This window comes from Anolis sagrei, chromosome 13 (genome assembly GCF_037176765.1).
Source record: "Anolis sagrei isolate rAnoSag1 chromosome 13, rAnoSag1.mat, whole genome shotgun sequence".
In the NCBI taxonomy this organism is placed as follows: Eukaryota; Metazoa; Chordata; class Lepidosauria; order Squamata; family Dactyloidae; genus Anolis; species Anolis sagrei.
This window is the reverse complement of record NC_090033.1, coordinates 18,304,010-18,320,230: the sequence shown is the minus strand read 5'-3', so window position 1 is coordinate 18,320,230 and position 16,221 is coordinate 18,304,010. Positions and strand designations below refer to the sequence as shown.

Below are 16,221 nucleotides of genomic sequence, written 5' to 3'. Positions count from 1 at the left end.
TACACTGGGCCGGAACCGTATAGGGTTTTATAGGTCAAGACCAGCACTTTAAATTCTGCTCGGAATTGGATTGGCAGCCAGTGGAGCTGACGCAACAGGGGGGTGGTGTGCTCCCTGTACGTCGCTCCGGTGAGCAACCTGGCTGCTTCTCGCTGGACTAGTTGTAATTTCCGAGCAGTCTTTAGAGGCAACCCCACGTAGAGTGCGTTGCAGTAATCCAGCCGGGATGTGACAAGAGCGTGGACCACCGTGGCCAGATCAGACTTCCCAAGGTACGGGCGCAGCTGGCGCACAAGTTTTAATTGTGCGAAAGCTCTCCCGGCCACCGCTGAGACCTGGGGTTCCAGGCTCAGCGATGAGTCCAGGATCACTCCCAAGCTGCGAACCTGCGTCTTCAGGGGGAGTGTAACCCCGTCTAACACAGGCTGTAACCCTATACCCTGCTCGGCCTTCCGACTGACCAGTAGGACCTCTGTCTTGTCTGGATTCAATTTCAATTTGTTAGCTCTCATCCAGTCCGATACAGCGGCTAAACACCGGTTCAAGGTCTGGACAGCCTCCTTGGTGACAGGTGAGAAGGAGTGACAGATTTGGACGTCATCTGCATAGAGATAACATCTTAGTCCGAAACTCCGAATGATCTCTCCCAACGGCTTCATGTAGATGTTAAATAACATCGGGGACAAGATTGAACCCTGTGGGACTCCACACAACAAGGGTTGTGGGGCCGAACAGGTGTCACCCAATAACACCTTCTGGGTCCGTCCCTCAAGGAAGGATCGGAGCCACCGCAAAGCAGTGCCTCCGAGCCCCATGTCCATGAGGCGGCCCAGAAGGATACCGTGATCGACGGTATCGAAGGCCGCTGAGAGGTCCAGCAGAACTAACAGGGACACACTCCCCCTGTCTAGTTCCCTGCGCAGACCACTATGCTATTATGGTATAAGATACATCATTATGGTATAATTCTATCTGCGATGGGCTCCTGGGAGCTGTAGTTTCCCAAGACCCTTGTCTAATGTATTGGCAATGTGTGCAGGTCCCAGTGGGATTGTCTTTTTGGTGGTCATTCTGTTGGCGCCGATTGTTTTTAAGTGCGGGCCAAGGTCCTGAGGCGCTGCACCCAGTGTGCCTGGGAGCTGTAGTTTCCCAAGATCCGAAAGTCAAATGACACTGTGGGAAAGGTGCAGTTTGGCCCCTACTTTACGGCTCATATGCGTTCATTATTATTATTATTATTATTATTATTATTATATTGCATGTGTTTCCTCCTCCACAGACATCCCAGTGTTTCTAATTCTCTCCACTGGTCACTGTACATTGCATTATGTTATCGTTCCATCTATGATCTATAGAGTGTTTCTTTACATATGCATATATTATTATTGCTACTATTATATTGCATGTGTTTCCTCCCCCACAGACATCCCAGTGTTTCTGATTCTCTTAATCACATATTTTACTTATTATATTTTATTTTATATATTATAATTTGTTATTTTATATATTTTATTTTCTCTTATTTTTAACATGATTGTTATTATTATTATTTTGCATGTGTTTCCTCCCCCACAGACATCCCAGTGTTTCTGATTCTCTTCATCACATATTTTACTTATTATATTTTATTTTATATATTACAATTTGTTATTTTATATATTTTATTTTCTCTTATTTTTAACATTATTGTTATTATTATTATTATTTTGCATGTGTTTCCTCCCCCACAGACATCCCAGTGTTTCTGATTCTCTTAATCACATATTTTACTTATTTGAAGGCGTCTTTCCTCTCTTTTGCTGATTGATAATCCGTTTGCATAACGGAGACAAAGGCCGCTGTGTTGCGGCCAAAAAAAGGAAGCCGTATTTCCATCCAGGTCTGAAGCCCGGCCTTTGTTTCGGGGTGCGATAAAGGCACACAATGCAAACCCACAAACACACCCGACGGTTTCGTTTGCAAAGATAAGCAGCTCAGTTTGAATGCACAAAAAAATCCCATCTATTGCATCTAGTGCAATGCCCACAATCCACAAGCTGCATTATTATTATTATTATTATTATTATTATTATTATTATATTATTATTATTATTATTAAATATAATATTTTATCTAATTTATTTTGCATATTTCAATTATATTTTATTTTATATATTATAATTTTTTATTTTACATATTTTATTTATTTTCTCTTATTTTTTACATTATTATTATTATTATTATTATTATTATTATATTGCATGTGTTTCCTCCCCCACAGACATCCCAGTGTTTCTGATTCTCTTAATCACATATTTTACTTATTATATTTTATATCTTATATTTTTTATTTTACATATTCTATTTATTCTTTTATATATTATTATTATATTGCATGTGTTTCCTCCCCCACAGACATCACAGTGTTTCTCATTCTCTTCATCACATATTTTACTTATTATATTTTATTTTATATATTATAATTTGTTATTTTACATATTATATTTATTTTCCCTTATTTTTTACATTATTATTACTATTATATTGCATGTGTTTCCTCCCTCACAGACATCCCAGTGTTTCTAATTCTCTCCACTGGTCACTGTACATTGCATTATGTTATCGTTCCATCTATGATCTATAGAGTGTTTCTTTACATATGTATATATTATTATTGTTACTATTATATTGCATGTGTTTCCTCTCCCACAGACATCCCAGTGTTTCTAATTCTCTCCACTGCTCACTATACATTGGAATATGTTATCGTTCCATGTATGATCTATAGAGTGTTTCTTTACATATTTATATATTATTATTGTTACTATTATATTGCATGTGTTTCCTCCCTCACAGACATCCCAGTGTTAATCACATATTTTAATAATTACATTTTATTATATATATTATAATTGTTTATTTTACATATTTTATTTATTTTCTCTTATTTTTTACATTATTATTATTATTATTATTATTATATTGCATGTGTTCCCTCCTCCACAGACATCCCAGTGTTTCTAATTCTCTCCACTGGTCACTGTACATTGCATTATGTTATCATTCCATCTATAGAGTGTTTCTTTACATATTTATATATTATTATTGTTACTATTATATTGCATGTGTTTCCTCCCCCACAGACATCCCAGTGTTTCTGATTCTCTCCACTGGTCACTGTACATTGCATTATGTTATCGTTCCATCTATGATCTATAGAGTGTTTCTTTACATATTTATATATTATTATTGTTACTATTATATTGCATGTGTTTCCTCCCCCACAGACATCCCAGTGTTTCTGATTCTCTCCACTGGTCACTGTACATTGCATTATGTTATCATTCCATCTATGATCAAAAGAGTGTTTCTTTACATATTTATATATTATTTTATTACTATTAGATTGCATGTGTTTCCTCCCCACAGACATCCCAGTGTTTCTGATTCTCTTAATCACATATTTTACCTGTTATATTTTATTTTATATATTATAATTTCTTATTTTACATATTTCATTTATTCTATTATTTTATTTTTTACATTATTATTATTATTATTATTATTATTATTATTATTATTTTGCATGTGTTTCCTCCCCCACAGACACCTCAGTGTTTCTAATTCTCTCCACTGGTCACTGTACATTGCATTATGTTATCGTTCCATCCATGATCTATAGAGTGTTTCTTTACATATGTATATATTATTATTGTTATTATTATATTGCATGTGTTTCCTCCCCCACAGACATCCCAGAGAGAGTAAGGAACACTGGGATGTCTGTGGTGGAGGAAGCACATAAGATTTAGGATGGAATTGTCCCCATATGAAAGCCTTCCCTTGGGTGGTGGGCAGTAGGGTGTTGGTGGAGGACATTGGCAGGCCTCATGGTGCCAATTGAGAGAGTGAGGAACACTGGGATGTCTGTGGTGGAGGAAACACAGAAGATTTAGGATGGAATTGTCCCCGTATGAAAGCCTTCCCTTGGGTTCTGGGCAGTGTGGTGTTGGTGGAGGACATTGGCTGGGCTCTTGGATGTGTTCATGGTGCCAATGGAGAGAGTAAGGAACACTGGGATGTCTATGGTGGAGGAAACGCATAAAATCTAGGATGGAATTGTCCCCGTATGAAAGCCTTCCCTTGGGTGGTGGGCAGTGTGGTGTTGGTGGAGGACATTGGCAGGACTCTTGGAGATGTTCATGGCACCAATTGAGAGAGTAAGGAACACTGGGATGTCTGTGGTGGAGGAAACGCATAAAATCTAGGATGGAATTGTCCCTGAATGCAATCCTTCCCTTGGGTGGTGGGCAGTAGGGTGTTGGTGGAGGACATTGGCAGGGCTCTTGGACATGTTCATGGTGCCAATGGAGAGAGTAAGGAACACTGGGATGCCTGTGGTGGAGGAAACACATGAAATCTACAATGGAATTGTCCCCGGATGAAAGCCTTCCCTTGGGTGGTGGGCAGCGTGGTGTTGGTGGAGAACATTGGCAGGGCTCTTGGAGATGTTCATGGTGCCAATGGAGAGAGTAAGGAACACTGGGATGTCTGTGGTGGAGGAAACACATGGATTTAGGATGGAATTGTCCCCGTATGAAAGCCTTCCCTTGGGTGGTGGGCAGTGTGGTGTTGGTGGAGGACATGGGCAGGGCTCTTGGATATGTTCATGGTGCCAATGGAGAGAGTAAGGAACACTGGGATATCTGTGGCGGAGGAAACACATGAAATCTAGGATGGAATGGTCCCCATATGTTCATGGTGCCAATGGAGAAAGTAAGGAACACTGGGATTATAGTGATAGGGGAATTGAATCTATACTTAGTAAATAAGATTATATTATTATATTTTATTATTTTACTATTATATTATTATTATTTTCCTACTTTATATTATTATATAATATTTTTATTATATTTATTATGGTTTGTTATTTAGTAAAATAAAATAGTAGTTTTACCGTAGTTATTAACTGAATTATTAACTTACTACATAGCGTTTTATTATGTCAAGCTTTGGTGTTTTGGTTCGGTATGGTGACATAAATGTATTTATCATTTATCATTAATATTGATCGTTAATGGAAAGATCTGGGTTGGAATCCCTGCCTGGCCATAGAAATCCATGGAATGACCAAGTTGTACTCTCTCAGCCCTAGAAAACCCATTCATAGGGTCCACATTAAGCGAGAATGAATCCTGGAGTGCGAGGGGGGCCCTCCGAAGGCCATCTAGCCTGACCCGCTCCCGGCCGGCGTCCCTACCTGGGGCAGTGGGCGATGAGGATGCGCAGGGAGGGGAAGTCCCCTTTGGCGGCAGCGTAGTGGACGGGCAGGGCGCCCGTGTCCGTGGCCGCCAGCGGGTCGCTGCCCCCAACGCGCAGGAGCCAATCGATGACCTCGTGGTGCCCGAAGCGGGAGGCCAGGTGCAGTGCTGTTGCCCCCGAGTGGTCCGTGTCCTGGGGGAGAGACAAGGAGAGAAGACTTTAAAATAAGAAGGTTCCGAAAAGTAGTAAAAAGAAATGCTTGTAAGAAAATAAGAAGGTTCCGAAAAGTAATAGAAATAAATGCTTGTAAGAAAATAAGAAGGTTCCGAAAAGTAATAGAAATAAATGCTTGTAAGAACATAAGGAGGTTCCGAAAAGTAATAAAAATAAATGCTTGTAAGAAATTAAGAAGGTTCCGAAAAGTAATAAGAATAAATGCTTGTAAGAAAATAAGAAGGTTCCGAAAAGTTATAAAAATAAATGCTTGTAAGAAAATAAGAAGGTTCCAAATAATAATAATAATAATAATAATAGTAATAGTAATAATAATAATAATAAATGCTTGTAAGAAAATAAGAAGGTTCCAAATAATAATAATAATAAATGCTTGTAAGAAAATAAGAAGGTTCTGAAAAGTAATAAAAATAAATGCTTGTAAGAAAATAGGAAGGTTCTGAAAAGTAATAAAAATAAATGCTTGTAAGAAAATAAGAAGGTTCCGAAAAGTAATAGAAATAAATGCTTGTAAGAAAATAAGAAGGTTCCGAAAAGTAATAAAAATAAACGCTTGTAAGAAAATAAGAAGGTACCGAAAAGTAATAAAAATAAACGCTTGTAAGAAAATAAGAAGGTTCCGAAAAGTAATAAAAATAAACGCTTGTAAGAAAATAAGAAGGTTCCGAAAAGTAATAAAAATAAACGCTTGTAAGAAAATAAGAAGGTACCGAAAAGTAATAAAAATAAATGCTTGTAAGAAAATAAGAAGGTACCGAAAAGTAATAAAAATAAATGCTTGTAAGAAAATAAGAAGGTTCCGAAAAGTAATAAAAATAAACGCTTGTAAGAAAATAAGAAGGTTCCGAAAAGTAATAAAAATAAACGCTTGTAAGAAAATAAGAAGGTTCCGAAAAGTAATAAAAATAAACGCTTGTAAGAAAATAAGAAGGTTCCGAAAAGTAATAAAAATAAACGCTTGTAAGAAAATAAGAAGGTACCGAAAAGTAATAAAAATAAATGCTTGTAAGAAAATAAGAAGGTTCCAAAAAGTAATAGAAATAAATGCTTGTAAGAAAATAAGAAGGTCCCGAAAGTAATAAAAATAAATGCTTGTAAGAAAATAAGAAGGTTCCAAAAAGTAATAAAATAAATGCTTGGAAAAAATAAGAAGGTCCCAAAAAGTAATAATAATAAACGCTTGTAAGAAAATAAGAAGGTCCCGAAAAGTAATAGAAATAAATGATTGTAAGAAAATAAGAAGGTTCCGAAAAGTAATAGAAATAAATGCTTTTAAGAAAATAAGAAGGTTCTGAAAAGTAGTAAAAAGAAATGCTTGTAAGAAAATAAGAAGGTTCCGAAAAGTAATAGAAATAAACGCTTGTAAAAAGATAAGAAGGTTCCAAAAAGTAATAGAAATAAATTCTTGTAAGAAAATAAGAAGGTTCAAAAAAGTAATAAAAATAAATGCTTGTAAGAAAATAAGAAGGTTCCGAAAAGTATTAAAAATAAATGCTTGTAAGAAAAAAAGAAGGTTCCGAAAAGTAATAGAAATAAATGCTTGTAAGAAAATAAGAAGGTTCCGAAAAGTAATAAAAATAAATGATTGTAAGAAAATAAGGTGGTTCCGAAAAGTAATAGAAATAAATGCTTGTAAAAAAATAAGGTGGTTCCGAAAAGTAATAAAAATAAATGCTTGTAAGAAAATAATGTGGTTCCGAAAAGTAATAAAAATAAATGCTTGTAAGAAAATAATGTGCTTCCGAAAAGTAATAAAAATAAATGCTTGTAAGAAAATAAGGTCCCGAAAAGTAATAAAAATAAATGCTTGTAAGAAAATAATGTGGTTCCGAAAAGTAATAGAAATAAATGCTTGTAAGAAAATAAGAAGGTCCCGAAAAGTAATAAAAATAAATGCTTGTAAGAAAATAATGTGGTTCCGAAAAGTAATAAAAATAAATGCTTGTAAGAAAATAAGAAGGTTCTGAAAAGTAATAAAAATACATGCTTGTAAGAAAAAAATGTGGTTCCGAAAAGTAATAGAAATAAATGCTTGTAAGAAGATAAGAAGGTTCTGAAAAGTAATAAAAATAAATGCTTGTAAGAAAATAAGAATCCAAAAGGCTAAAATTCTCCACAGGAACAAGACCCCTTGAACAGGAATTCCATGGCACATGAACTTGGTTTCCAAACGTTGCCTGATCTAACAGGTTTCCCCTTGAAGCAAACCTTATATCCCAAAACTCAGAAACTGGTTTTGCTTTCCCCCACATTCACCCCTTATCCGACGAAGTATTTCAGAGTGACGTAAACACTGAGTTTGCTGTCTATCTCCAGCCGCCTATCCTTCAATTCCCTATCTGACTGCTCATTAAAATTCCCAGGTGTCCAGATTGTTTTCCAAACCCAAATCTTGGGAGCTCAGAGAGAAAGGGAGTGAACCATCATAGTAAATAGCCAGAAGAAATAAATGCTTGTAAGAAAATAAGAAGGTTCCGAAAATAGCATACATAGATAGATAGATAGATAGATAGATAGATAGATAGATATAATATAGATAGGACAGATAGTTGGATTGATGGATGGACGGATGGATTGATAGAGAGAGGGGGATGGATGAATGGATAGATAGATGAATGCACAGATACATAGACAGATACGTAGATAAATACATACATACATGGATGGATAGAGAGAGAGAGAGATAGGATAGATGGATGCATAGATAGATGGATGGATGGATGGATGGATGGATAAAGATAAGATAGAGAGGATAGATAGATGGATAGATAGATGGATGGATTGATAGAGAGATGGATGGATGGATAGATAGATAGATAGATAGATAGATAGATGGATGGATTGATAGAGAGAGAGATGGATGGATGGATGGATAGAGAGAGAGAGAGAGAGAGAAAGAGATGAATGGATGGATGGATGGATGGATGGATGGATAGATATAGATAGATAAATACATAGATGGATGGATGGGTGGAAAGATACACACACACAGAGGAGAGACATATAGATAGATAGGATAAAAAGATTCAGAGATAGATGGATGGAGACAGAGACAGAGAGATGAATGGATGGATACACAGATAGACAGATAGATACAGGGATGGATGGATGGATGGATGGATGGATGGATGGATGGAGAGAGAGGGAGGAATGGATGGATGGATAAATGGATGGATGAATGGATGGATAGATAGAGAGATAGATAGATAGATAGATAGATAGACAGAGAGACAGACAGATAGATAGATAGATACAGAGATACAGAGATAGATAGATACAGAGATGGATGGATGAAGAGAGAGAGACAGAGAGATGGACAGAAATAGATAGAATACATGGATGGATGGATGGATAGATAGATAGATAGATAGATAGATAGATAGATAGATAGATAGGCAGGCAGATTAGATAAGCTATATCAATAGATAGATAGATAGATAGATAGATAGATAGATAGATAGGATAAATGAATAAGATGAATGGATGGATGGGTAGATACATGTATAGATGGATGGATGGATGGATGGATGGATGGATGGATGGATGGATAGATAGATAGGAGATACAGATAGATAGATGGACACATACATACATACAGAGATAGGATAGATAGATGAATGAATAGATAGATAGACAGATAGGAGAGATGAATAGGATAGATGATAGATAGATAGATAGATAGATAGATAGATAGATAGATAGAGATAGGATAGATTGATAATTGGGTGGATGGATAGATAGATTAAATAGAGTGATAGATGGATAGGATCACAAGTGCCTTCTAGTCCAACCCCTAAGATAGACAGATAAAAATAGAGAGACAGATGGATATACAGATAGACGGATGGATGGATAGATGGATGGATGGATGGATGGATGGATGGATGGATGGATGGACAGTCAGACATACAGATAGATAGACAGATAGAGGGATGGATGGATGAATGGATGATGGACAGTCAGACATACAGATAGATAGACAGATAGAGGGATGGATGGATGGACAGATAGCTAGGAGGATGGTTGGATAGATGGATGGATGGATGGATGGATGGATGGATGGATGGATGGATGGATAGAGGGATTGTTGGATGGATTGAGAGACGGACGGACGGATGGACGGACGGACAGACGGACAGACAGACAGACAGATGGACCAAGGGATGGATGGGTGGATAGATGGAAGGATGGATGGATCGATAGACAGAGGGATGCTTGGATGGATGGATGGATGGATGGATGGATGGATGGATGGATAGATAGATAGATAGATTGATTGTTGGATGGATTGAGGGATGGATGCACGGATGGACGGACAGACAGAGGGATGACTGGGTGGATCGATCAATGGATGGATGGATAGATAGATAGATAGATAGATGATAGATAGATAGATAGATGATAGATAGATAGATAGATAGAATCCTAGAGGTGGAAGAGACCCCGAAAGGCCATCCAGATAGAGGGATTGTTGGATGGATTGAGAGATGGATGGATAGATGGATGGATGGACGGACTGACCGACCGACCGACCGACCGACCGACCGAGGGATGACTGGATGGATGGATGGATGGATGGATGGATAGACAGAGGGATGCTTGGATGGATGGATGGATGGATAGAATCCTAGAGGTGGGCTATCCAGTCCAACCCATAATGAATGGATGGACGGACAGACAGATAGACAGATGATGGAAACATATAGAGTTGAAAAAGTCCCAAGGGTCATCTATTCTAACCCCAAAATAAATAAGAAAGAGAGAAAGAAAGAGAGATAGAGATGGATGGACAGATACAGAGATGGGGGGGGGGGGATAGGTAGGTAGGTAGGTAGGTAGGTAGATAGATAATCGAAGAGATAGATAGATAGATAGATAGATAGATAGATAGATAGATAGATGATAGATGGATAGATGAATGGATGGATGGATGGATGAATAGATAGATGGATGGATGAATGGATGGATGGATGGATGGATGGATAGATAGATAGATAATCAAAGAGATAGATAAATAGATAATTGAAGAGAAAGAAAGAAAGAAAGAAAGATAGATGAATAGATGGATGGATGGATGGATGGATGGATGGATGGACAGACAGATGAATGGATGGACAGTCAGACATACAGATAGATAGATAGATAGATAGATAGATAGATAGATAGATAGATGGATGGACAGATGAATGGATGGATGGATGGATGGATGGACAGACAGATGAATGGATGGATGGATGGATGGATGGACGGACGGACAGATGAATAGATGGATGGGTGGATGGATGGATGGATGGATGGATGGATGGATGGACAGACGGACAGATGAATAGATGGATGGATGGATGGACGGATGAATAGATGGATGGATGGATGGATGGATGGACGGACAGATGAATAGATGTATGGATGGATGGATGGATGGACGGACGGACGGATGGACAGATAGCTAGGAGGATGGTTGGATAGATGGATGGATGGATGGATGGATGGATGGATAGATAGATAGATAGATAGATAGATAGAGGGATTGTTGGATGGATTGAGAGATGGATGGATGGATGGCTAGATAATCGAAGAGATAGATAGATAGATAGATAGATAGATAGATAGATAGATAATCAGATAGATAGATAGATGGATGCATGGATGGATGGATGGATGGATGGATGGATAGAATCCTAGAGGTGGAAGAGACCCCCAAAGGCCATTCAGCCCAACCCTTCTACAGACTGGTCGTAATTACCTTAAACATGCTGAAATAAGAACTGGCTCTGAATAGGAAAAGGCACACAGCACGTCTCCTATATGAGGGAGATTTCGTAACAACAACAACAACAACGTCAATACAATGCGGACACAGAATGAAACGTCAACGCTACTAATTAAAAATAATAATCCGTAAGTAATAATGACAAATCAATAGCTACAAGAAGTCACAGAGTTGGGAGGGAGGCTGGAGGGGCCCTTTATGCATGCTCAGAGGCACTCTTGTTGTCTGAGCAGCATAAACAAACATGTAAACAAACAAACAATGGCTCTCCTCCCTCAAGCCGTTCCTTCGTCATTTTGGTAACAGATTGTTTGTGGAAAGCGGCTTGAGAGTAAGGGTGGCAGGAGGCTTCTGCAAACCTTTTGAAACAACAACAAAGACTGGGTGGCCATCTGTCGAGAAGGATCGGATTGTGCCTCCCTTTGTGGCTGGATAAAGGTTTGGACCAGGTGACCTTTGGGGATCCCTTCCAATTCTGGACTGCCTGGGAGTTCAGTGGAGTCTCCTTAAACAGAGGCTGGATGGCCATCTGTCGGGAGGGATCAGATTGTGTCTCCCTTTGTGGGTACAGGACCACGTTATGCACCCCATGCAAAGGTATCCCATGTGTGCCAAATGTCCACCTCTCTACACCATGGAATTAATGCTGATTGACATGCAACACAATCCTGGTGGGGTTGATCTTGTCGTTCTGAACTCCACCAATGATGGAATCAAACCATCACTGGTCATGGGAGTCCTCCCCAAAAGCAAAGGTGGCCAGAGACTCGCCAAACTACAACTCCCAGCATTCCACAGCATGGACAGACAGACAGATAGATACAGAGATGGATGGATGGAGAGAGAGGGGGGGATGGATGGATGGGTAGGAAGGTAGGTAGGTAGGTAGATACCGAGATGGATGGATGGACTGAGAGAGAGAAAGAGAGATGGATGGACGGACAGACAGATAGATAGATACCGAGATGGATGGATGGACTGAGAGAGAGAGAGAGAGAGAGAGAGAGAGATGGATGGACGGACAGACAGATAGATAGATAGATACCGAGATGGATGGATGGACTGAGAGAGAGAGAGAGAGAGAGAGAGAGAGAGAGAGAGAGAGAGAAAGAGAGATGGATGGACGGACAGACAGATAGATAGATACCGAGATGGATGGATGGACTGAGAGAGAGAGAGAGAGAGAGAGAGAGATGGATGGACGGACAGACAGATAGATAGATACCGAGATGGATGGATGGACTGAGAGAGAGAGAGAGAGAGAGAGAGAAAGATGGATGGACGGACAGACAGATAGATAGATACTGAGATGGATGGATGGACTGAGAGAGAGAGAGAGAGAGAGAGAGATGGATGGACGGACAGACAGATAGACAGATACTGAGATGGATGGATGGACTGAGAGAGAGAGAGAGAGAGAGAGAGAGATGGATGGATGGACAGACAGATAGATAGATACTGAGATGGATGGATGGACTGAGAGAGAGAAGAGAGAGAGATGGATGGACGGACAGACAGATAGATAGATACCGAGATGGATGGATGGACTGAGAGAGAGAGAGAGAGAGAGAGAGAGATGGATGGACGGACAGACAGATAGATAGATACTGAGATGGATGGATGGACTGAGAGAGAGAGAGAGAGAGAGAGAGATGGATGGACGGACAGACAGATAGACAGATACTGAGATGGATGGATGGACTGAGAGAGAGAGAGAGAGAGAGAGATGGATGGATGGATGGACAGACAGATAGATAGATACTGAGATGGATGGATGGACTGAGAGAGAGAAGAGAGAGATGGATGGACGGACAGACAGATAGATAGATACTGAGATGGATGGACTGAGAGAGAGAGAGAGAGAGAGAGAGAGAGAGAGATATGGATGGACGGACAGACAGATAGACAGATACTGAGATGGAAGAATGGATAGACAGACAAATAGACAGATACTGAGATGGATGGATGGACGAACGGACAGACAGATAGAGATGGATGGATGGATGGATGGATGGATGGATGGATGGATGGATGGATAGACAGACAGACACAAAGATGGATGGATGGGTGGATGGGTAGGTAGGTAGGTAGTTAAACAGACAGACAGACAGACAGACAGACAGATGCTAAGATGGATGGATGGAGAGAGAGAGATGGATGGACAGACAGACAGATAGACAGATACTGAGATGGATGGATGGATAGACAGACAAATAGACAGATACTGAGATGGATGGATGGACGAACGGACAGACAGATAGAGATGGATGGATGGATGGATGGATAGACAGACAGACAGACAGACAGACAGACACAGATGGATGGATGGGTGGGTGGGATGGGTAGGTAGGTAGGTAGGTAGTTAGACAGACAGACAGACAGACAGATGCTGAGATGGATGGATGGAGAGAGAAAGATGGATGGACAGACAGACAGATAGACAGATACTTGGATGGATGGATAGACAGAAAGATAGATACTTAGATGGATGGAGAGAGAGAGAAAGAGATGGATGGATGGACGGACGGACAGACAGATAGACAGATACTGAGATGGATGGATGGGTGGGTAGATGGATGATGAATGGATAGACAGACAGATAGATACAGAGATGGGTGGGTGGGTGGGTGGGTGGGTAGGTAGATAGATAGAGAGATAGACAGACAAACAGACACAGAGATGGATGGATGGATGGATGGATGGATGGGTAGGTAGGTAGGTAGACAGACAGACAGACAGATGCTGAGATGGATGGATGGAGAGAGAGAGATGGATGGACAGACAGACAGACAGATACTTGGATGGATGGATGGATGGATGGATGGATGGATAGACAGAAAGATAGATACTGAGATGGATGGATGGAGAGAGAGAGAGAAAGAGATGGATGGATGGACGGACGGACAGACAGATAGACACAGAGATGGATGAATGGGTGGGTGGGTAGGTAGATAGAGAGATAGACAGACAGACAGATACTGAGATAGATGGATGGATGGAGAGAGAGAGATGGACGGACGGACGGACCTTTCCAAGAGCTCAAAACAGAAGGCCCTAAATGGGATCTCTCCAGGGTGCCCCCGAAAATGCAAAACGATCTCCCAAAAGCATAAAAAGACTTCCCAAAAGGTCTCCAAAACACAGACCTTTTCAAGGCGCATAAAGTTCCCAAAAGCATGAAAAAAGTACTCCGAAAGCGCACAGAAAGGCTTCCCAAAAGTGCAAGAAGAAGCTCCCCAAAAACTTCCCAAACTCGTGGCACAGAGCTCCCCAAAAGTACCAAAAAGGCTTCCCAAAAGGTCCCCCCATTTAGACCTTTGCCAGGTGCATAAACTCCCCAAAAGAATCACAAAAGCTTCCCAAAAGACCCCAAATTCAGAGCTTTCCAAGGAGTAGAAAGGCTTCCCAAAAGGCCCCCCAAACATGGGACCTTTCCAAGGCGCACAGAGCTTCCCAAACGCAGATCTCTCCAAGATGCACAAAGCTCCCCAACAACACAAAACAGAAATGCCCAAAGATGGGGATCTCTCCAAGCCGCGCAGAGCTCCCCAAAAGCACAAAAATAGCTTCCTGAAAGGTCCCCAAACTCGGACCTTTGCAAGGTGCACAGAGCTCCCCAAAAGTGCAGAAAGTCCCCTAATGTAGACCTTTCCAAGGTGCGCAGATGCACAAGAAAGCACCCCGAAAGCACACAAACAGGCTTCCCAAAAGGTCTCCCAACTCAGACTCTTCTAAGGCCCATAAAGCTCCCCAAATGTGCAAAAAAGGACCCCAAAAACACACAAAAAAGCTTCCCAAAAGGTCTCCAAACTTGGATGCTTCCAAGGCCCATAAAGCTCCCCAAACATGCAAAAAAGTACCCCGAAAGGCTTCCCAAAAGATCCCCAAACCCGGATGCTTCCAAGGCCCATAAAGCTCCCCAAACATGCAAAAGAGTACCCCAAAAGCACACAAAAAGACTTCCCAAAAGGTCTCCAAACTTGGACACTTCCAAGGCCCATAAAGCTCCCCAAACATGCAAAAAAGTACCCAAAGACATACAAAGAGGCTTCCCAAAAGGTCTCCCTACTCAGATGCTTCCAAAACACATAAAGCCTCCCCAAATGTGCAAAAAAGTACCCTGAAAGAACACAAAAAGGCTTCCCAAAAGGTCCCCAAACTCAGACAATTCCAAGGCCCATAAAGCTCCCCAAACACGCAAAAAAGTACCCCGAAAAGGCTTCCCAAAAGGTCTCCAAACTTGGATGCTTCCAAGGCCATAAAGCTTCCCCAAACGCGCAAAAAAGCACACAAAAAGGCTTCCCAAAAGGTCTCCCAACTTGGACGCTTCCAAGGCCCATAAAGCTCCCCAAAGGCGCAAAAAAGTACCCCAAAAGCACACAAAAAGGCTTCCCAAAAGGTCCCCAACTCGGACGCTTCCAAAGCCCATAAAGCTCCCCAAATGTGCAAAAAAGTACCCCGAAAACACACAAAAAGGCTTCCCAAAAGGTCTCCCAACTCAGATGCTTCCAAGGCTGATAAAGCTCCCCAAACGCGCAAAAAAGTACCACAAAAGCACACAAAAGGCCTTCCCAAAAGATATCCCAACTTGGACTCTTCCAAGGCCCATAAAGCTCCCCAAACGTGCAAAAAAGTACCCCGAAAAGACTTCCCAAAAGGCCTCCCAACTTGGACACCCCCCAAAGCCCATAAAGCTCCCCAAATGTGCAAAAAAGTACCCTGAAAACACACAAAAAGGCTTCCCAAAATGGTCCCCAAACTCAGATGCTTCCAAGGCCCATAAAGCTCCCCAAACACAAAAAAAAAGTACCCCGAAAAAGGCTTCCCAAAAGGTCTCCAAACTTGGATGCTTCCAAGGCCCATGAAGCTCCCCAAATGCACAAAAAAAGTACCCCGAAAGCACACAAAAAGGCTTCCCAAAGGATCCCCAAACTCAGGCCTTTCCAAGGTGTATAAAGCTCCCCAGTCATGCA

At 40.7% G+C, this 16,221-nt stretch overlaps 1 protein-coding gene across 1 annotated transcript in view; it reads right to left on the bottom strand.

The window, feature by feature from the left end:
* The window catches only part of LOC132764677 (espin), a 147,071-nt gene that overhangs the window by 122,654 nt on the left and 8,196 nt on the right, over window positions 1–16,221 (bottom strand). Inside the window, exon 2 of the mRNA XM_067472846.1 lies at window positions 5,243–5,436. Coding sequence (XP_067328947.1) covers window positions 5,243–5,436 — 194 coding nt within the window. The remainder of the gene's footprint in view (window positions 1–5,242; window positions 5,437–16,221) is intronic.